Raw genomic sequence first — 23,423 nt, 5'->3', positions numbered from 1 at the left:
CAACACAGCACGTATTACTGGCATACCATTTGTATAGTTCACATCTACAGTAAGGGGAAATATGTAACAGTGCTAAAAAGAGAGGTCCAAAGTGCAACAGGTGCAGGCTTTAGAAGGTGGTTATCAGGAGATGTATTGGCCATTGTTTCTTAGGGGTCATGAAGAAGGTGAGGGTCTTCATTTTTTTTCTCAATTGCATGAGGGTGGGAGAAAGTCTGATGTTGATTGGTATGAATGTCCACAGTCTGAGAGTGCATGCTTCCTGGTTCTTGGTTTGTTGCATTTCTTCTGCTCGTGTCAGACTTCTGGTGGTGTAATGACCCCAAGTAATGATGACTTTGTCTGCCAGGAAGTAGAGAACATGCATGGTGACGGCTTTGTATATGATGCTGCTGGTCTTGCAAGGGATGTGTGCTTGTAGAGATAGCCAGTGAAGTTTGATGAGTGCAGGTGTTATGTAGTTGTGTTTTCTTAGAATGTTGAGATGCGCAAAGGCTCTGTTTCTTAGGTGGAAGGGTGGTGGTGTCTAGGCTGGTGAGTAGGGCATTTCCATCATCCCATTGGCATAGGACATGGGACAGTATGGTAGATCTGAGGCTGATTTTGGGCAGGAAAGGCTTGATTTTGCGAAGGAGGTATGTTCGTTACCATAGTGTTGTTGTATTTCTGTGGATGTTTTGAAGATGAGATGGCTGTTTATGTGGAATGCCAGAGACTTGACATAGGGATTCAGCTGCAGTGTGAAGCCCTCACATCTTATGGAGAACAGCCAAACCTGGGAGTGGGAGTGTCTGGAGCTGCTGGTGAGGAGCAGGAATTCCATCTTGGAATTTATTTAGTTTGAGGTAAGCACTGGACATCCAGGTTCGCATCATGGCGGTGCCTGTCCATTAGTTGGTGGATGTGCTTGATGGAGGATATATTCAGGTTGAATTATGTTTCATATAGTTTTGATAAATGCAGATGTGTTGACTGGTGAGGATAATTCTCAAGGCTTCCAGGTAGATGTAGAAAAGCATCCACATGTGATGGTTACATGTGTTTTTGTGGAGGCCAGCATTCTGTTAAAGAGTTACTTGGAGGCTGATTAGATGACCCAGTAGTGATTTATCTGGATGATGTCATGTTTAAGTTGCCTTAAATAATATGAAAAGCATGCAAGGGAAGTAGTAAAGCGGCTGTCATATTTATTTGTTTGGGAAACAGGAATCCCTGAACGGACTGTGGAGATTACTTGATATAACTGTGCAAGTAATTATTAAACAAAATAGCAATGAAAATTCATGTAAAATGATGCATTCCGGATCTTCTCCAGAAATGATCAGTCCCAAAACATTTAGCATTGTAAGCCATTATTATATAGCAGTTGTTTGGTGGATTATGTATGTAGAGAGGCAGATGTACATGTCATCTCTAGTGTCTGCCCCCTCACCTGTGTCATATTGGAAAAACAGCAAGAGCGCAGTGTCTGTGACACCACGTAGCATCCCAATACTGCATTGAACATATGAGAGACGTTATGCACTCAGACAACTGTTTTGGATGTACCTTCGCACTGATGTGGTGGAAGGATGTCTACATACACCCTTGGACATAGAAGAGCTACAAGTGAAATCTGATGAGAGTAAGTGACATTATAAAGAGAAGACAGGAGGACGCACTGAAATTCAATGTGAATACTTAAAAAATGCAGTTGTAACTGAAGTAAGACAAGTGAGAAGCGACAAATTAGATGTATATACACAGAAACGCAAGGTAGATGAAATATATAGAAGCTTGCTGTTGTAGAAAATTTAACATGGGTAAAGCAGCCATGATGCAAGGATGGACGTCGACCCTGTACAAATAGTACGCGAGAAGCCTGAAGGAGAGAGACCATTGCTGCAGAGCTGACAGGTACTGGAAAACAGCTTAATGCAAGGAACAAAGGGTTTTTGGTTGGCTTATGATAAAGGATGCTACATCAAGAAATAACTGCAAGGCATAAGAGGGGTCGAAGGGGATAAGCTACATACGCACCACATATTTCTCTTGGATTAAGCAAAGGAGTGAATATTTGCAAGTCCCAAGTATTGAATAATCAAATATGCACAAAGCATATGCAAGACAGAGCAACCAAGCCTCCAGAGGCCAAGAGGAGTAATAGCACCCAGTATAATTGAATCAAATAGCACTAAACAGGAGGTCCGGATGGACAAATTCGTGGTCTCCTCACACATGGTGCAGGACCAGAAAACAAGGTCTATTCATTAAGTTCCAGATAAGATAGCGATGTACCTACACTCCCTTAAAAGTGCCAAGGAAGAGAACAGTCACCAACGTCAACTACAAAGAAGAAGCCTTGACTCAGGGCCTAACCGAAGAGAGATGGTAGGCTAAGTGGCTAAGTGATGACGTGGGCAGTTTTCTGACATTGTTCCGCACACCTGGGTTTCGTTTTGCTTACATTCTGCTAACAAGCCGAATGTCCAAAGTTGGGAGAGAATGCCAACCAATCATGAGCACCTGTATAGCGTATTCCATACATTGTTGCAGGGACAAATCCGTTGCTATTCTGCCTTTAATCTGTATTATACATAGTTAAGAGGGAGTTCAAGGTGTGCCTACCAGATAAGTGACAGCCAATTATGTTACTAATAGCTAAATGAAGTATAGGTACATATGTTCCCTTAATCAAACAAAAGAAAGGACCGGGTATAAAGTGCATCTATGTAGGGAACCAAAGAACACTGAAAACAACCACTTTGTTATAGTGTATGGATAGGAAAAATGTAATTCTAATCCATTTGATAGCATTCTTAAATCTCACAATTTCATTAATATAAAATCTATGTGTAAACAATTACGAATAAAAGAATAAAACGTAATACAAAGTGTTAAAATATCAATTCAATTAAAAATCATAGACCAGAGCATTTGAAAATTCAACAAGTAGAAAAAATCTATTTCACCAGGTTTCTCTACTTTATTTGAGCTGAGAATAAAGTTGTATTTTGCCATGTTCTTTGAGTCTGTCTGTTTATTTGGGTCGGAGGTGATTTATTGGTAATTCCATCTGGCACTTGAAACGCTCCAGGTGCAACAGCACATGTGTATTCAGCTTGAAGGTCTACTGCCGGAAAACAGTAGGACTGTGTACATTCACTGTTGTCACATCTCTCAGAGGTAAAAGTACCTGTGCATAGATCTACATTTTACTCCATCCTCCTTCCCCCAGATCAATGGCATTATATGTTTGCACAGAGCAATAGCAAGGACCGCCCAATGCATTCTTCTCTGTGTTTTGGCTTAAAGGTGGATACTGATGACATTAAACTTAAATGCCCTTATCTGGTGATTACCATAATCATTAAACATATAAATATTGAAATAAAAATGAAGATCATGACTTTCTGATTTGTTTTTTATTTGTTTCATTCTTTGCAGAAGCTATTTTATCATGTGTGTACAGTGTGCGGAAGGATTCAAAACATAGGTTGGAGTGGAAGAAAATTGAAAAAGGCAGTGGTGATGTCTCCTTTGTGTATTATGATGGTGAGATTGTGGGTAAGTTATAGAGGAAGGGTAAAACATTGCATGCACGGTTGTTGCCTACCAAATGTTAGTGTATTCTTCTTTAATGTGCACCCTAACAAAGTGTTACTTATGTTGTTTAGCATCATAACCTTATCCTTACTTTTCTACATGATTTTCAATAAAGATATGTATATATTAGAAATGGGAATGTTTTCAAAATAACAACTGAATGAATTACAGTAGTTTACAGCTTCCTTTGCACATGCTGTTGTTATCATCCAAAGTGCCCTTTAATGATTGCTATTTAGTGCCATGTTACTTGACAAGTACGAGGTTGAAGGAACGAATTCTGTATAGTAATGCAAGATGCTCCATGCCTTTATGCTAGCAGGTATCCCCGAAGCATTCAGTCAAGTTACGGCTTCCTTCACCATATGTGACCTTCTCGCAGAGTGTGAACCTGAGTGGACTTATTTGTTAACTTGAGGTTGTACGTTATATAAGCTAGACATGCTCTAGACAACTTTAAAAAAAAATTGTTGCAAATGTCAGAACGTGCCACTGTCGATGCATATAGTGTGCTTGTATGTGCATGTGTAATGTATATATACATACAAATTACACAATGTCATATTTTCACAAATACATTAAGAAGGTAGCAGTTGGGAGAGGCCACCAGGGGGTGCAGGCAAGATGGGGGCCTGTTAGAGAATATCTACAAAACCCCTGCAGAACACTGGAGCCAAGAAATCGCAACTTGATCCCATGGAGCGCCCAGTGTTGGGAGATTGAAGAATAAGACCCAGGAAGCCCCAAAGGTGAAATGACAAGTATTAGACCGACGGACACTTAGTAACAAGACCTGGTGTGGAGTCCCGGTTGGTGTGGAAATAGGCCATCTGCCACCCAGAGGAGTAGTAGAGCAAACGCAGCGGTACGCAAGCACAGGCGTGGGCAGGTATCAGAGTAGCAGCTCGGAGGAGCGGAGAAGATATAAGACCATTGGCGAGTGCTTCCAGTTTGGGATGGAGGGACCGGACGAGCAGCGGATGCCGCAGGGAAAATGACAGAGCTGCCGCCAAGGCCTCATTGGGGATAATAGTGAAAGGGGACAGGCGCAGCAACATAGGCGGTGTGGAGGACGCTGCTGCAAGGTGCAGTGAGGTGAAGAACCCTAAAGGCCTAAGCTTGCTCAAGAAGAAGAAGGAGAAGCCCGAGCAATTGGGGAGGTCCACAGGGACATTTAGGGAGTGACAATCAAGTCACAGTGCCAGAGCGCGGGTATGTGGAATGCAGCTGAGCATGCGATCTCAAGACCCTGGGTGTCATTTTGAAAGGTGCAGGGGAAAGTGGGTGCAAACACCCACAAGGACAGACATAGTCTGCAAGGGAGCAAGTCCCAGAGTTCTGGAGCCAGCCGCCCTCTCAGGCTCCCAAGGGGTGTTGGGAGTTTACGAGTGTCAGAAGCTCAGTAATTTGGGTTCGGAGACAAGTGACCTGATGAGCAGGAAAGATTTATTGCAGCAATTTAGGAATAAAGAGCTACGACTCAAACTGAATGATGTGGAGAACAGAGTAAGAGTAAGACGTAACAACCTCGGGATTTTTGGAGTGCATGAAAAGGAGCGTGAGACCCCAGTGATGGTGTAAATACTGGTCCAGTACATAATCTCCCAGATTTTTAAGGATGACAATAAACCGGGCTGCACAATATATGGAGCATACGGAGAAGGAGGAGGAGGAAGGGGACCGAGCTCGATAGTGGTCAGCAGGGGAGTTGCTAGGTCTGGAAAACACCCGGGGCTAAGCTGATGTCGGAACTGTTGGGACTGGGGGCTAGCTAGTCTTTTGGCTGTAGCTCCTGAGATTCTATCCGGGGCTACACCCAAAAGATCAGGGGCTACAGCCCCCTTAACCCCCCCCTAGCAACGCCCCTGGTGGTCAGGTTGCACTGCTACGCAGAGAAGACCCAGATCCTGAATAGAAAAGTAGCGATATATCACAATCTTTCTTCCTATACCCTGGCCCACAGAAACAGATTTCCACCCTCACACATTGGCTATGTGACAGAGGGATGAGGTACAGATGGGATTACTTGTTCTCTCAATCCCTCGATTTGGAGGGCCTGAAATAGCAGCTGGTAACAGAGGATGCTATCGAAAGAGTCACAGAAGAGTTAACAAAAGAGGACGATGACAGACGGGAAGCCCTTGGCCTACCTACAAGACGAGCACCGGGGAGAGCGGAGAAGACAGATGGAAGATTCAGAGAGGGAGGACATTTAAAAAACTGAATACAACATCCCCTGGGAAGAGGCCATCCTGAGGCATTGTGGGGGACCAGGAACAGATCTGGGTGTGTGGCATGGGGAAGGTAATAGCGAGAGATACTGCGAAGATATATGAGAGGAGGATGAAGGGGGCAGAGGGAGTGGGTTAAGGGTCAAGACAAAGCAGTCCCATCTGAGGGTTTTCTGAGGGGGGCTCTCGCAGTGTTTTGTTCAAAAACGGAAGGGAGTGTGAGAGGTTGCCAAAGAGGTGTTTACATTGGTAACCAGTGATTACATTGCAGTAAAAAATAAAGAGACAATAAATGAAGAGGTAAAATAATGCAATACAAAAGTAAAGAGGGTAAAAAACAGTGGCAGAATGAAAAAATGACAAAATATAGGCAATTATATACTAAGGCAGGTTTGAGTTCGAGTGGTGAAAAAAGTCTAATTAGGCTTAAGTTAAAAATAGTATAAGGGGAGGATGAAAAAGAGAAATTACAGGTATACGTGCTCCCAGGGTTATGGGGGGTGCCCCCCGTAAATGGTATTAGCAAGGCAAAAGTAGGTATAAAGTAATATGGTCAGAGGGAAAAGTTACTGAAAAGACATTTAAAAGCCACAAAACCATGATGCTAAATTATTAAAAGGGCCACTAGATGGCAATCACAGACTATCGAAAAAGTCTGTATGTACATGATATGCCTGATGTAAAAGGCATGTCGATATTTATTTAAAAGTTATTAATGTTGTTTTATAAATGTGTTTAGATGTTTTGGGAATGATAAAATCACATATAACCGTTTACATCAAGTTGTTTATGAGTGTTAGGGGGGCCAGGAGTTTTTTCAGGTGGTTTGTCCCTGTGGGTGTGAGGATGAACAACAGGTCCAGATGCCTCATGGGAAGGGGGTGAGGGATACAGACCTGTGGAGGAAAGGGTGCATTTATTCCATGGACAAAGTGTTTGGAGGGGTCATGTTTGGATGCTGTATGTGTTTTCCCTTAACTTTTGTGTCTGCGTGTATTTGTCCTGACCTGCAGCTGAGATTGAAAGATGGGGGCAGAGGAAAAAAGGGAGACAACTGGTCTGGGGGAATGAGTAGAAGGGGGCTGTGCCTGAGACTTGGCACCCTTAACGTGAAGGGTTTAAATTCTCCCTTCAAAGGTCATTGAGGGAACTGAGATCACAGAAACTCAATGTTCTCTGTGTGCAGGAGACTAATTTGGTGAGGGGGCAGAGCCTAATATTAAAGGGGGGGGTGGGGCCTGTAGGGCATACCTTTCTTCAGACCCCTAAAAAGGATGGGGGTAGCAATGGTGTTGGGGAAAAGATGTAGGTTCCAGCTACACACGACGGAATGTGACCAGGAGGGAAGATATCTGTTCTTGAAGGTTCTCTATCAAGGCATAAAACTCACAATAGTCTCTGTATAAAGTCCCATTAGAGGCCAGACATATTTTTGGGAAATGGTAGGACAGCATTGCTTTGTGGAATGGATGCTACTAGTGGGGGGCAGTCTTCAACTTGGTGCTTAGACCACAAATGGGCTACCTGAAAACAAAAGGAACCCAAACGGAAGGGGATAGAGGTGAGAAATCATTTAAAATCCAGGATGTCAACAAAAGTCTAGGGTTGACAGATGTATGGGAGGCAGAGGTGTTGAAGTGTGCTTCAGGGGGATGCCCTAGTGCCCTGTCTACACACTACTCACCGGTACATGATTCCTTCTCACGAATCAACATATTATTAGTAGACTCACGTACCCTTAAATGGGTCCAAACGGTGGACATGAGGTCAGTTCCTTGATCGACTATGACTTGGTCACAGCGACTGTGGGAGTTGGGGAGGTAGGGATGAACCGGGGGAGGTGATTCTGTCATGACTACCTTCTGAAGGACCGAGAGGTGTGTCAGATACCATATGAATTCAATGATAAGGAGAGGTCAATTGGGCCACACTATGGGAGGGATTTAAGACAACAATAAGGGGGCTCTTGATAGAGGTGGGTTTTCGCCTGAAATGTGAACGCATGAAGAAGGAGGTGTCTCTGAGAGATAGAATTGAAATATTATGCCCTAAAGGGGTAGGAATAACTAGCCTGAGGCTGACTAGATTGAAAGATCTAAAAGCATTTAAAGCCAAACTTAAAGCTCTCCAAGCATACAAAACAGACTGGGTACTACAGCGCCTCAGACAGAAATAATGTGAAAAAGGGGAAATGGTGCACAAACTAGTAGCCTGACGCCTTTGGACACAGACACAGTCTCAAATGGTGCATGTTATACAGACAGACGAAGGCGAAGACTAGCATTTAGGAAGTACTGTGCCCACCTGTATACTTCGGCGTGGGAGGGAGATGTGGACCAGATAAGGGGGATTCTTAATGGGTTGGTCATACCGACAATATCCCCACAGGGGTACAGTGGCGTCACTAGGTGAATACTGGGGGGGTGCGAACCCCACCAGGTGACAACCTCTCACAGGGGGTGACACCAGTTGCGCTGAGTACACCTCCCTACTGCCAAAGTGAAGAAGCCAATGTATAAGCTGCATCTTTGAGCAATACAAACTCAAGTACTCAAAGGTGCAGCCTATTATCGATTCGAAAAGAGAGCTGCCATTTCAGTCACCGGGCCTCTGTGGCGCTTGCCGGCCCCTGCTGCTACATTTCATTAGCAGGTGTGAAGTAAACATCCCAGCCCAGCCCTGGTCATGGGCGGGGGACCAGGGTTGTATACTTCACACCGGCTAATGAAATGTAGCAGCAGGGGTAGGCCTTGAAATGGCAGCTCAGCTCTGTTAGAAAGGCGAGGAGCCACCAAGACACCTGCATGCCTCATGCTGAGAGTCTCAGAGCAACAGCCTGTGCGAGAGGGAGGCACAGCACATTACCACCAAGGGTGTGAGAGCAGACCTGCATAACTGAGGTAAGTGCTGTGCCAGTGCCGGAAGCCTGTCTGAGAGTGAGGCGCACCACATTACCGCCAAGGGTGTGAGAGCAGACCTGCATAACTGGGGTAAGTGCTGTGCCAGCGCCCGGAAGCCTGTCTGAGAGTGAGGCGCACCACATAACCACCAAGGCTGTGCAAGTGGCCCTTAACAGTCAATAAAACGTATGCTGGGACACATTTCTAAAGTGTATTCCCTCTTGTTGCTGACTGTGGTGTGGGACACTCCCAAGTGTATTGCCCCTTTAAGAGGATGTCCCCCTCCTCTGTGTATTGCCCTCTTAACATGGGCCATGACTATGTCATGGCCCAAGCCAATAAAAGGGGCTTCTGCAAACACGAGCAGCAGAACGGCTGCAGACTCCAGAAGAGGAGCTCCTGAGTTTGTGTCTCATTTATGTAGGCCTGCAGGCCTACACGTGGGGACACCGGCCTGCATGTCCTGATGCCGTGGGACCCTTGTTCCACATGGTCAGGGGCATCGCACGCACTGCTCCCACCCCGATGGTGCTGGTGTCATATAGCGCCATGGGGCCTGCCGGATGACCAAGGCAGGCCCAACCCCCACAGGTACTGGGCCTGTCGAGTGCTGGTGTCCATAGCACTCTGCGGGCCCCGCTAGATGTCCATAGCACCCCCCTCCCCCACAACACTGACGTCTCTCTGGGCAGGTGAGATTATGATTTTCCCATTGGGGGACTGCCAGTTCTGTATCTGCTGTGCCTGAAGGAAGCATGCACTCATGTTGCCAGTGCTGATTGTTTTGTGTTGGCTTGAAGATTTTAGGCGCTACCTGATCTGGACTTATTTTTTGTGCGAGGCTGGTTAGCTGCGAGTGAGAGAGAGAGATGAGATGGGGGTGCAGAAACAGAGAGACGCAAAGAGTGAGAGGGAGAGAGGGAGAGAGGGAGAAAGAGAGAGGAGCTAGTAGTGGTTGTTGTGTCTGTGTAGGTGAGTGTTGGCGGGGCAGCATCTGTGTGTGGATAGTAGTGTGCATCTTTGTGTGCTGTTGGGGTAGCTTGGGGCAGTATTGTGTATGTAGTCATGATAGAAGGCCTGACTGTTGATGCACACGGTCTATAAAGCGGTGCTTGAGATTCTCGTGCTCAGTTTTTACTCCGTTTTTATTTTACTGATATACTTATTGCCTCGTGAGACAGATCAAAGTTGTTGCGGTTAGTTTCTGTCAACATGTGAGGCAGAACACTTTGGACTTTCACTCTGATGCTGACAGCTGTGAACCTTTGGACGTGCATCACTTAGAGTTGATGCCGAGGGAGGTCCTCTGGACTGTGGTGGTTGCTGAGTGATGAGCAAGAGGGCCCGGTATAAGTGCTGCTGCAGGGGTCTTATACCTACCCAAAACCATTGTGGGTACAGTCTTACACAGTTACACCTGGTGTAACACACTCATGTGTGTAGTTACTGCAAGAGAGATGTGCATTTCCACGCCTGCACTCCACAAAATTCGGACCTCGCGTTTGCATCATATGAATAGTGTATTGTACATAAGCAAGGACGATTTTGGGAAGAAATCAGCACTCGCGTAAGATTTTAGGGTGCAGGCAGGTTCTCAGAAGAGGCGGGGCAGGATATAAGTGGTCTAAGGGGTTGATGGACCCCACCCGATTGGATGTGGCGCTGCAAGGCCTCCTTTGCTGAATGAACACGGCATTTGATAAATCGAACAAAAGCCATTTGAGTCTCCCAGTCTGAGTGTGGCCTTTCTGTGGGGGTAGCGATGTGCTGTGCATGTCGTTTGAGGGCGCACATCAATTGGAACAAGGGTACATTTTGTAAAAAAAAAGCTCCATTAGATATGCAGATTCTATGTCACAAACCTCCCACCTTGTTATTCATGATGTTGAGAACATTTGATTAGTGATATAAAGCAAATTTCTTGTTTTGCATGTCAGACTAGTAGACTTCATTGACATCAACAAATCTTTAAAAGGGTGCTTTGTGTTTCTCTCTTTAACTATCACAGATCAGCAGGTAGCTTCGCATGGTCTATCAGTTGAAAATGTACCATTATGCACATGAAGGCTCTGCCACTGAAGTGTGCGTGTGACATCCGATTCGGTAACTCATGGTGTCAACACCCCTCCACCCCACAGGAGGGGGTGACGCCATGAGTTACCGCACTGGGTGTCGCCAGCCCTAGTGACGCCACTGGTTTTGTCTTTTTGAATCTGACAACTGATGAAAATGTGTATGTAGGGTGGCCAACTGTCCCGTATTTTGCGGGATCGTCCCATATTTGGGGACTCTGTCCCGCAGTTTGCAGAGTATCTGTGCGGGACGCAGGTTGTCCCAACTTGCTTTGTATCCCTGGTTTGTGACTCTCGGGAGACAGCAAGTCGGGACAATCTGTGTCCAGCACAGCCACTCTGCAGATTGAAGTGGTCATCTACACACCACGGGGCTGCTGCCTGCAGTTTTCTTTCCCTGAGTGGCTCCGCGGCTGTGGCTCCTTTTGTATTGCTGCTAACGCTCTGACACCCAGGGCCATCTTAAGCACCTTTGGGGCCCTGGGCACAGCCATCTTTGGGGCCCCCTCCACCAAACCAAAGGAATAAAGTGATCAAGAATATCTGCCCCCCCACCCCGCCGCAATCACAACCGATTGGTTGATATGCTGCCTCACAGCATTAAAAATAAGGATGCTTACTCCCTTTAAGTCTCCTTACGCTCTTCATTCTTGCTCTAATCAGAATGATAAACAAGTACCATTTGAAGGCCAACATTATTAGTCTATGAAGAGGTTGTTCTAGCATAGATTCAGGAGACTTTTTATCAATAGAATCCAGGAAGTTATGCAGCCTGTAGTGTTATTTCAGGACTGTATGTAATAGGTACATGGAACCCAGAATAGACTGAGAACTCACATTTGCTGCCTCACAGAACGCAACCGACCTCAAGCATAGATAGAGGAGACCAATTGGTAGGCACGAGACAGCTAAACACACCATAGCTTGGATAGTGGATGCAGATTCAAAGCTACCAGGAAGGTGTCTGTATCCAGACGATTAAGATTATAAATGGGACATGGTTTTCAAATAGTATTGCCATTAGGCATCAAAAGAATGAAGCGTCTGTGGTGTGCAATAAATCAATGCTCACTATTATAGTGGAAGCGACACTATAGCTAGTGAAACCATGACTGAGGCTGTTTTGAAGATCATACCCTGAGAAGGAAATCTCTCTGAAGGGCTGACAATTTTGAAAGGTTTAAGGACTGGCAATTTCGAGAGTCTAGGCAATGCAAGAAGATTAAATTAGATGCCCAGCCTTACACACACTGGTTAAGGGGTGAATCTGGTATTTGTGCAACTCTGCAATTTCTACATTTGAACACTTTCATTACCAGTTCTTACCATGAACTAAAATAATCTCATTTTATCAAACTGACTTGGAAAGTACACCAATCACATTACCAAACATGACAATTTTCAACAAAAAAAATATTATTATTATAGAAGTGTGCAACACAGAATGATTCTAGATTCATTCTCTACATCATCAAGAGACGTATATAAGTACCAGCATACCAATAATCAGTGTGATTTAACAGATTTAATCTGGGTTGGTCTTTTGTATTTTTAAGCTTTACATAGTTCCAACACACTGGCTTGTGAAATTGTTATTTATGAACGTGCAAAAAAACCTGTAGCAGTTTCTTGTGTCAAACAAGCAGACTTTAAAATATGCTTGCCCGAGTCCTGCACCATCTGGTCCACTCCCTTCTGTCTACCACCCCTCTACTCAAATAGCCTACATAAGAAAAAAGATCAAGTAATGGGCTAAACAATGCCACCAGCATGCGAGGAGGCAAACTTCACAGAAGACACTACAGTAATGTACGATATATTAGATGATTTGCCAATGATCACTGTATTGTCTGCTGGCAAAGGCAGGATACACGCATGAATGCCTTGGTTCCAAATTTGGATACTTATTCATCTCTTGGACTAACAGTTTATGCTCATCGTTGGAGGTGATTGCCTAGGTTTTACAACACCCCATCTGAACAAACCAATTTCTAGACCTTCACCATATGGATGACATGTTCATTTTTATAGAAAACCCTAACTGGTGCTGGTACATTGCTCATAATAGCACCTGCTGTGCTTCAAGAAAAGTACATATGCAGGCAGGTGTATAAACTTCAGACATAGGAACGGCTCAGCCAGCCTTACATGGAATGTGCTATTCTAATCTAACATAGGAACACATATCTCTGCAATGAGTGCTTAACGCACTGAGCTAACGTCTGAGCCATCGTGGCACTCAATTTACCAAGATACATTTCAAATGTGGCTACTGCACATGATCAATATAATTCCCACAGGAAGGAAAAAATGCTACAGGAGTTGTGCCACAAGGAACACACAAACTATATATACCACAGTGAACACAGAAAGCATCACTTGATGAATTGTTTGAGGCAGAATGTACTTGCCAAAACAGATAGGCAATGGGTTTAGAGCCTCAGCACCATGCCATAAAATGTCCTGATGTGGGCTATTTAAGTCTGGTGAACAAAGGAATCTTACTTCTTTAGATCAGGTAGCCTTGTGGGGCCTCATCCAAGGTGGGGGCCATGGGCAAGTGCCTCTTTTGCCCTCCCATAAAAACGTCTCTGCTGACACCTGTCTTCATTCCAATGCTAAAGCTTTGTTCCTGGGGTCGTGATGGTCATGTTTCCAGTTAAAATACGTGACCATCACCTCCCAAGGACAAACTATTTGCATTGCAATAAAGCCAGGTGTTAAGAGCCATTAACAAATTGTTTAAATTACAAATGGGGCGGGCCAAACATGAATGATGCTGTGACATCATCATCGCCTTGTGGGCAAGCGTCCTGCAAAAGGAGCTAAAAATGTTGACCACCCTATGTGTATGTTCATACTAGAGTGGATTTAGATTTGCTTTTATTCGTATGGACGTTTGTGTGCATTGGGAATGTAAATTTTAGTGCGCTACTAGCAGCGATGCTGCGTTTCTTTTCTGTGTTTATGTGGAATGTTGTGGGTGACTTCACCAGCATTTTCTGACTGTATTTTTGTGGAATATTATGGGAGACATCCCCAGCATTGAAAGTTGCAGGACCACCTTTACTTCTTGATTTGATGTCTGCAATAAAACAGACTACTCCGATTAAAAACTGATTGTCGTTGTTGAGGTTATTAAATCAGGACTACAGCTCTGCCAAAAAAAAATCAAATGCTAGAAATGAAGATATATTCCATAACTAGAAGTCATTACAGGAGCACCTGGAAAAGGGCTTCTTGCTGAGTTCTGAGGACCCAGGCGTGATCGCTATGAATGCCGGCCAGTTTGGGTGGGGTATGAGATGGGGACATCTTAACACAAAATGAAAATGGATGCTGCACAAGAGCAAAAAGTCAACTAACTGGAGAGAACTTGAAGCCTGCTCAAAGTCGCTTGCCAAAACAGTGAATGTAAAAAAAATGGTCCTTTGAACTGACAATATTACATCACAAACCTATGTAAATTGTCTGCAGGATGGTCCAGATAACTGGCATAAGTCAAGGATCAAATATGTGCATGGCCTGAGGGTCACCTACTAAACCTGAACACAATCTATATTGAAGGAACTCTAAATGTGTTAGCGGACCAGTAAAGCAAAGCGTTCCCAACATCAATGCACATATGCCTATCAAGAGAAACATTAATTTCAATATGACGCACCTTGGATCAGCCACAAATGGGCTTATAGCCTTGTCATGACAATGCATTTCTCCCGCTGTTCTGTTCTAGTGCTCAGAACCATAAAGCCTGGGCAGTGTTCCCAGTCACATAGGCATGCCCAGAAATTAGTAGAGAGTATTTTTCTAGTTCTACTCTGGTCAAGGAACTGTTAGTTCCAAGTTGTTCAGCAATTGGAGCTTGTATCAGCAAAACAATTGCCATTGTCACTCTCACCCCTGATGTTCCCATGGTTGTACAGGATGAAATTGGCCAATTTAAATTTGCTGGTATAGTTGTTAGCAGGAAAAGCTTCCAACAACTAGGACTGCCTCTAGAAGTGGCAGAAGCTGTCTAGAGGTCAGGTAGACCTTCCACATCCCGGGATTACTTTGACCCCTGTTCAACCTTTCGGCCTTGATACTTGAGTCAGGGGTTGCATCCTTAAACCTGTGATCCCCTAGGATTTTTTATTTCTTGCTGGATGGTTTTACCAAGGGGTTAGGGGTGGTGACCAGAAAAGTGCAGTAGGAGGTTATACATTTCCATAACCATGGAGAGATTTCTTGATTCTGGATAGTTTGTTCCCGAGGCTGCTGAAATATTGTGTTCTTCTGAGTCCCCTGAGGAATGCTATAGTTATGCCAAGCAACATACAACTGGTCCTGGGCATTATACTAGAGCCCCCCTTTGAAATACATACTTCAAGCAAATATATGTGATATGCCTCTCTGGCAAAGAAGTCCACTTTAAGCCATGTCTCAGTCAGAAGAAGTGGAGCTGGATGATGTTCTGAGGGGAATTGATGGTTTCCATATGTATGTTTGACTAAAGATCACTTATTCAGAACTGTGCAGGTTTAGAGGAGTACTAGTATCATATGCAATTGAGGTGGACATTGCAGTAGAATCGGGTGTATTTGAGAAGGTATTAGAGTTGGCTCGAGGAATGGAAGCAGGACAGAGTAGCTGTCACATTGGGGGATACAGGCCATGTCATTAACAGACCGTTTCTACTTATTGAAAGATTTAGCTTAATTTAATATAAGGTACTTATGGTGAGAAGGTGATGAGTAAATCAGCCACAGAATTGGACCAAGCATGTTCAGACAAAACCAAAGGAGAGTCCATCATTAATGTGTATTTTGAACAATGTGCTCTGCGAGTCTGAGATGTCTTCTAAGGTGAGGAGTCATTGGGAAATATAATCTCCTCAACACTGAGAATATGTTGACAGTGTGATTTTGGTGCTGGTGATTCCAGATGGAGTTAGTACAAGTGATTTGGCTAGAGAATGTAGAATAATGGAGTCCTCTAATATATGAGTGGGAGTAACAATACATAGCACACTCTGTTTATCTGATGGAATAGGGGAGCCATCAATAGAATCACTTATAGTGTGTCTGAAAAAGGATGATCAGGGTATGTTACATGTGAATCCTGACCCGCGATACTCTTCTTACTTCGAGCAGGGTTTCTGGGGATATGTGATAGTAGCAGGTTAGGTGAACCAGGGGGTCAACAGGTATGATATCTTTAATATTCTTGAATGAAGGAGGGCGTATTTTGGGGTGGAAAATAGGTCTGATATGAGTAATTCTATTTCGGACTGCAGTGGCTTCACGTTGATTGCTGAGTAATATTGGGCAAGGTATGTATATTTATAACGTATCTGAGAGAACATGGGACTGCCGAGGGGTTGAACATTTGTGCGGAGCTTGTGTATATCACAGAGAGGATTCATGAAGGTGAGTTGAAGGTGGCAGGAAGTGTGGGAAAAATTGTGTGGGTATGTCAGGGATCTTGGGTGGAGATGGATGGAAGACGGAGGGTTTTATGTGTTGAGCACAGAAATGTGGGTGCGTACCTGAGGAGAAGAAAAAGTGTGCAACCAAGAAGCGGTTTTGAGAAGCTGAATGGTGGGTGAAAGAACTGGGGAATTGGTGTTTGGAAATGAGGGGGCAGAGAAAGCAGCAGTAATGGTTTATTGCTGCATAGAAATATGATGTTTGCAATGAGTAAGTGACGTTGGGACAGTAAGAGAGGTTGGTAGCCAAAAGTGGGGGTGTTATAGAAGGTGAGGATTGAAAGCAAAAATGAAGGGCATACAAGCAAGTGACATAGCCAGTTCTGCAAGAGCCCTCTTTTCTATGAGGGTTAACAGTCTGAGGAAAAGTTGAAGGTAGGGTTGGGAGAAATGTTGAGGATCGAAAGCAAAAAGAGAGGGAAAATCATGATACATCCAAGTGGGAGATATATAAGAATGCTGTGAGATTTAGTAGATTAGATGGGGCTAAATAGTGTGGTAGAGAAGTATATTAGGGACAGAGGTAACAAGGTAAGGAAATTAGTTAGAAGATTGAGGTGAAAGGGCTGTCACAGGATGTTCTGTATGAGGAGGAAGCCACATGCCGAGGGGCAGGCTTGGGGTCAAGATATTGCTAAGCCATGGAGCTGAACATCTGTCCAATTGGCAGTGTGCTCAAGACCCTTTGAGAATGGCTCCTTCCAACTCTGCAAGGCTTTGGCATTTCATGTCCTAATAGTAATAGAACGTAACTGTATGGCAGGTGACAGAGTGAGAAGGTAAATAAATATATCCACCATGGATGGGAAAACTATATTTGATAGTTCTGGTACGTCAGAAGAAGGAGTCAGACACTCTGAAGGTATGATAAGATTTCTTTTAATGACAATTATAAGTAGAAAGCCTAACTTTCCCTATCACTAAAGGGAATACCCTACCTATCTAAAGAAAATAAGGGTGCTTGTCCGTTGTCATAAATTCCAAAAGAAAATATGTACTCCATCCAAACTACCTTATCTGGCCCTGCTACTAATGCTAACTAACTTAAATAGACCAAGGGAATGATTTGTCTTTGCCTGATCTCTCCTCTAGGTCATTTAATAACTCCTTGAAGTATACATCCTCTTGGTAGAACAGATAGTCTCTGCGATCAACTCAACTCTTGTAGTTTATCAAGAACACTTTTCTTTCTCGTGCGTTCTGTGGTCTCCTTTTCAGAAAGTCCTCCAAGGTAACCATTCTTAATACTCAGATTGTTATTTGTATTTTCTTCCCAGGCTTTCCCTACAGGAGTACTTGTTTGGGGTTTTCCTCTGCCCCTTTCTAAGCTTCTATTATCATCAGTAACACTCAGTCTTACAATGTCTCTGATCTGTATTGATTCAGTGCCTTTCTTCTAGGCCTTTCACCTCTGGGTTGAATATCTCATAGCGCATTGGTTATACAACACTTGTGTGGACTCATCCCTTCTGTTTTATGCTTTTGACTTCTTACTTGACTTTGTTGCGTATTTGATAGTTTGTCCTTTGTACTGGGACGAGGTGACAGCTTCATGTAATTACTCTCTTCCCTCTCTCGGTCACTCATTATTTGTCTCCAACTCCCATCACATACCTTTAGCACTGATTTGTCATTTGTGTAACTGTGACAAGTTTTCTCTGAGTGATAGCAATATCATGCAGGTCTCCCGCTTCTCCCGGTCGCCCAGGTACCCCTTACTTAGTAGGGGTCGGTGGTTGGGCTTAGCTCCTGCCTAGGACTGTTCACTCTCTCTCTTTCAGCTCCTCACCTTCACATTCTCTAGTCCACGTCAGACTCCTGCTTCGCAATAGTGCTGTTAGTTGGAAGTGTACCTCGCTTCCTTCGTCAGCAGTATTGGCATTGTTCTTGGGGTGTCCTGCCCAACGTGTCCAGCTTGTGGTCACGCCATCACCGGATTAATTGCTTCTCTCTCGGTTGACCCGAGACACTTCCTGCATCTGCACATGCTGGTTCTCTGGCATCTCATCCTCACGTTCACTCGCTTTCCAAAAGTTGCAGGCTCCACGACTAGCTTGTGCTCAGCCTGCTGCCATCATAAGGATGTCAGAGGGCTTCCCCTGTGCATCAAGTTCCTCTATCCTCCACCTCCTCGTCACAGTTAAATATGTGTCACGCATTGAAGAGACATCCTCCTTTTCTTGTGCCATTGGGTTTACTCTTGCATTGCCTACAACCCAAGACAAGGATGCCACATTCTTAGGCTTATTAGGTAGTCCCATGTATGCCATTAAATTCATTGGTGTAGGAATTCCTCACAGGAACGAGAGACCTTGTCCCCAAAGTGAGAGTCTATCCCGGTGAGGTCCGACTTGCTTCGACCCCTAAGGAGGGCTTTGTGGAGTGGCCTCACTTCCCCAGCCTCATGGGCGGGGGGTGCTCCCCATTGGGGAGAAGGGGCAAATGCCTACAATGTATCACAAAGTAGCATACACCCTTTAATGTTAGATGATAGGGTTGGTAGGGATATGCTCTTGAAGTGGAGAAGGAAAGAACACTTGACCTTATAGTCATAGAGGGATGGGTTTGATGTGAGCTCCAGTGATATCTAGAATGTGTCCCCAGTATTATTACTGTCATAGATTACCTTAACTATGTCCAGACTCCAGAGGATGGGTCAATGGTTTTTATTTGGCAATACTCAAATGAGACTGAAACTTGATGATCTGGGAATAAGATATGACACTCTAATGGTAGTCCCTATCTCGTCTCCTGTGAGCTTCCCACCACCTTCTCCCAGGATTTCATATTCCCTGGGTTGGCAACTAAAGATCCATCACACCTACTATCTGTAACACTCGCTAGAGTGATGGCCTGCAGGCTCGGGCTTTTCTATCTCACTCTCTATGGGGATTATCTAGCAGGAAAACCTATCCTAACCATCTGCAGGAAGTTAGATTCTTCAATATGATCTGGTACCTTTTTATCCACCCAGTTCCTGCCACTCTGTTCTTCCACACCCGTGTGGCCCTATCCCTAATGTTTCCTTTCCTGATGTATTACTTCTCTCAACTCTCCTGCCTCATCTACTCCCTCCATACCCCCTCCTTCTATCCCACTGATCACCACACAATTGCTCACTACGTTCTCTTCTAATCTCTCACTCCCCTGGGGTTCTCTCCTCTTTACCCTTTACTTCCCCCCTCTACTCTCCACTTTCCACTCCCCCTAAACATATCCCCACTCTCCTCTCACTTACCATCACATTTTCACTCTTCTCACCCTCAACTACACTTTCTCTAACCCACACTCATACCTTCCACCAACCATTTACGCAAGCTTATGCACATATTCCACTCTCTTTCACAATGCAACACCTCACCTTAACTATGTCCACCACAGTGTTTGTCACGCCTTGGTCCACTGTCCTTCCTCCTCCTGGTCTGTTTGTCAGCGTCCTCTCCGCCTGACTTCACCCAAACAGCCCACATTCTGTTTCTCGTATTCCCCTATGGTATGGCTTTTCTCTTACTTACACCTTCCCCTTCCCTGTCACATTGCTCACCTAACCCTGCGGACCAATTTCTGTCTGACATTTCCACAGGGGACTGGGCTAAACAAGGCAAAGGCTAAAAGAAATTCCAGAAGACCTGACCCCTATGTTGGCATTGTGCCATTAACAGTCTTTGATCATTCCAGGTTCAGCTGTTCCTCTAGAGTATGGTCTTTCTTTCACCACAGTGAGATAGAGGCCTTTCCTGCATCTGGCAAGCTCTTGTACTCTGTCTCCCCATAAGTTGTGCAGGCCACACACATTTCTACCATACTTCATTTGCTTCTTCCTTTTCTGTCGGGGTATCTATGATCTGCAGCCCTATAAAAGAAAAGGGTGAACATTGGCGAGAATGGGGTACAGCAGGCATTGGGTGAGTATGGTAGCTTTCACCTGTAACAAGGCACATAATTATGGGGCGAGACAGGGACCCTCCCAACTCCCTCAACTCACCTATGGGTCAGGATTGGCTATGCAAAACACCCTGGTAGGCTTCCGGTCCCAGGTTGAGGTAGGTATGATTAAAAGATACCAATCAAATATTGCCTGAGCCATCCACAACAGGCTGATTCATTGCTAACGTTCTATCACTCTCGAATTTAGTGAGGTTAAAACACTTGTTCCTGGGGGGACCAACCCCTCAGCACTCTGACTTTATAAGCAAATAATTTATTTTTAAAGTTAGGACTAAGGCCAAGCTGCAGTGGGAACGGGTTGGCCGTTGGTTGCTTGAAATTGGTCCAGCTCCCCCTTGCTCTTCCTGCTTCTTGGTTCCTGTCTGCGTGGGGTGTGGGAGCCGGATGCCTGGAGAGAAGCAACAAGTTTGGAGCTGCTGCACAGGAAACAGGAAAGGGGCAAAAAGCTTTTTTGCATGTGTGTTTTAGGGGAGGACTGGCAAATTTGGGCCTGGGCGGGCAGTACAACATAGCGGCCCATGTTCCAGTGGCTCTGAACAGCCATTTAAATTGTATTGTGGTTTAGAAAAAATACTTGAGACTTAAAACACATAACAAATAATGATTTAGTGCTGTTTGATATAGTAATCTATTTTTAATCAGAACATCAGCACTACTAAATGTGCCCACAATATGGAGATTCTTGTCGGACCATGAGCTGCACCTAGAGGCAATTTAAAGCACCACTATACAAAACTATTTTAAATATCATAAACATGAATGCCACATGTACACTGGGAACTACTAGACTAAAGATTTTACTGACACAATAGAAAAGGCTTTCAGACTTTCATCACTTACAATTTTGCATCATTGGGCAATGGATTGGCGGACCGGGTGACAAGAGGAAGCTAAAGGGTAGAGGTCTTGGGAAAGAGGAACATGCTGTTGGAAAGGGGGCAGCCCGTCCCATGCCCCTAAGCTCTTTATGGTAAGGCGAGATGCATTCGAAGCAATATGATTGGCTAGGGGGTTGGGGTGACGGTGAGAGGACCACCTCCCAATACAAAGGACCACACTTCAATATAATCAAATATAATCAAGCCACATAATGTAGCATAGGGCGTGAACAGCATTGCTATTATCCATAGATGATTGTTAGCATATGCCACACTTAGATGGAATTCTCAAGCTTAACCTGCGTCGCATCTACATAGAAATATGATTGTTAGCATATGCCACACTTAGATGGAATTTCTCAAGTTGAGTCTGCGCCAAATCTAGACAGAAATGTGATTGTTATCATATGCCACACTTAGATGGAATTCTCAAGCTTAGCCCGCGTTGCATCTTGATAGAAATGTGATTGTTAGCAAATACCACACCTAGATGGAATCTCAGAAATGTGATTGTTAGCATATGTGATTCTTAGCATGCACCACACTTAGAATTATGAACCTAGCTTGCGCGGCATGAATCTAGATAGAAATGTGACTGTTATCATGTACCGGACCTAGATGGAATCCCACAATTGCAAGGACAGCAATGCCAACTAACCAACCAACTAACAATTCCATCCCTCTGCATACACCTCTCAAACTATAACCAAACATAACCACAAGCCTTAAACGCAATAATCCGCACAAACTTCACAACAATGCAACAACAAAACAAACCACACATAGACTTGCACAACAGCACACGATGACTACGGACCATAAAACACCCCAAGCCCAACCGGCGGACCCACCGGGCTGAGGCTGCCAACAGCACATCACTGCTCTCTTGCACTTTTCCAGCTTATTCCCACTAACCCAAACCCTCTCCCCCCCCCCTTTTTCAGAGCCGCCAAAGCGCCAGCGGACGACTTCGGTGGTGATAGTGCGAGGTACAAATGTGCTTTAACATTAACATTAACATTAACATAGATATTAGTAACCATCGGTAGAAGCGAAGGTCTGCGCGAAAAAATCTCCAGCCATACAGAGATGTCATTGAGGGGTTGCCAAAGGTTGCAACTGCGACCTCTGAGGTCTCCCTTGTGACCTATAAAAATATATATATATACATATATATATATATATATATTTTTTTTTTTTTTTTTTTGTAATGCGAACTCCTGGGCTGTGGCCAGCACCATGTGGCTCTTTTAGTTCTGGAGTGGCTGGCTTTCTGGTTCAGGCCCCTTAAAAAAAAAAGAAAAATAAGAACAGGAGAGCCACAAGTCTAACACTTTCAGCACTGACACTAAAAAAGAAAGAATAGGAATACCAAATAATGTGTCTTTCTGGAATTCTATACAATAATTGCTAGACTCCTTAAAGGTTTATTTCAGGGACACTTCAGGGGGTGAGTCACTGATTTAGTCTGTTCTTAAACGCCTCAACTCAGCCTTTCATCCTTCTGAGGTCGATACATGAGTACCAACACAGGTTGGGTGATATTGGGTGTATATTTTTTCTATATAAAGCGCTTAAGCGTAGGTGCTATACAATAACACATCATTATCATTTGCTCATGGACATCTGCTTGCATTCACAGTAATTTGGTAATATGGGCCTATACAAACTGATCTTAACGATACATATGGGGATCCATTCTTGTATGAAATGTACATCACATTATAGTGATATCATAACCATATTTTTCGTAGTGAACAATGCTATGTGATGCCACTTCCTGTTTTGTCAATGGGTGAAAGGTCGTATTCCATCGCTTCCCGCAATATGACTTCAGGGTGGGGTTAAATGACATCACTTCCTGTGATGTCATCAGGGGGTTAAGGGTCGTGTGATGTCACTTCCGCTACCCCTGGCATTTTGGTGAAATGACGTCCCTGCAGCCATACCAGAGCTCCCATGAGGAGAGCCCACACCACCAACCTCCATAACGCCTGTTCATTGTTCTAACAGTGTTGCAAAGATGTGTTTTTTACTAGAGAGGAATGTGCCCTACAAGGCCGTGATCACAGACCGGCTCTTGGTGTGCATGTTATCTCACAATGGCCAAAGCATGACACAGCCCATCCCCAGACGACCACGAGTTATAGCGCATATAACTGACTAAACCTTAAGATCCCTGAATTCCATGGCACCAGGCACCCTTTGACCACCAACCCCAAAGTAACAAGTCCTGAAATGGTCAAAGAGGACGGACAGGATACTTTGTTGAGTGACAATCATGTGATTTGTATTAGGAGGTGCTGGGAGTGGGAAATTATAGTTCAAAATGACAGTGGAGC

General features: G+C 44.4%; 1 protein-coding gene across 2 annotated transcripts in view; it reads left to right on the top strand.

Moving 5' to 3' along the window:
• The window catches only part of JAM2 (junctional adhesion molecule 2), a 653,454-nt gene that overhangs the window by 275,686 nt on the left and 354,345 nt on the right, over positions 1-23,423 (top strand). For both annotated transcript variants that reach the window (XM_069636390.1, XM_069636389.1), the window contains exon 3: positions 3,427-3,546. In XM_069636390.1, coding sequence (XP_069492491.1) covers positions 3,427-3,546 — 120 coding nt within the window. The remainder of the gene's footprint in view (positions 1-3,426; positions 3,547-23,423) is intronic.

This window comes from Ambystoma mexicanum, chromosome 7p, assembly GCF_040938575.1.
Source record: "Ambystoma mexicanum isolate Mex_15411 chromosome 7p, UKY_AmexF1_1, whole genome shotgun sequence".
NCBI classification, from domain to species: Eukaryota; Metazoa; Chordata; class Amphibia; order Caudata; family Ambystomatidae; genus Ambystoma; species Ambystoma mexicanum.
The sequence above is the reverse complement of the archived record's forward strand: the minus strand, read 5'-3'. Positions and strand labels throughout refer to the sequence as shown.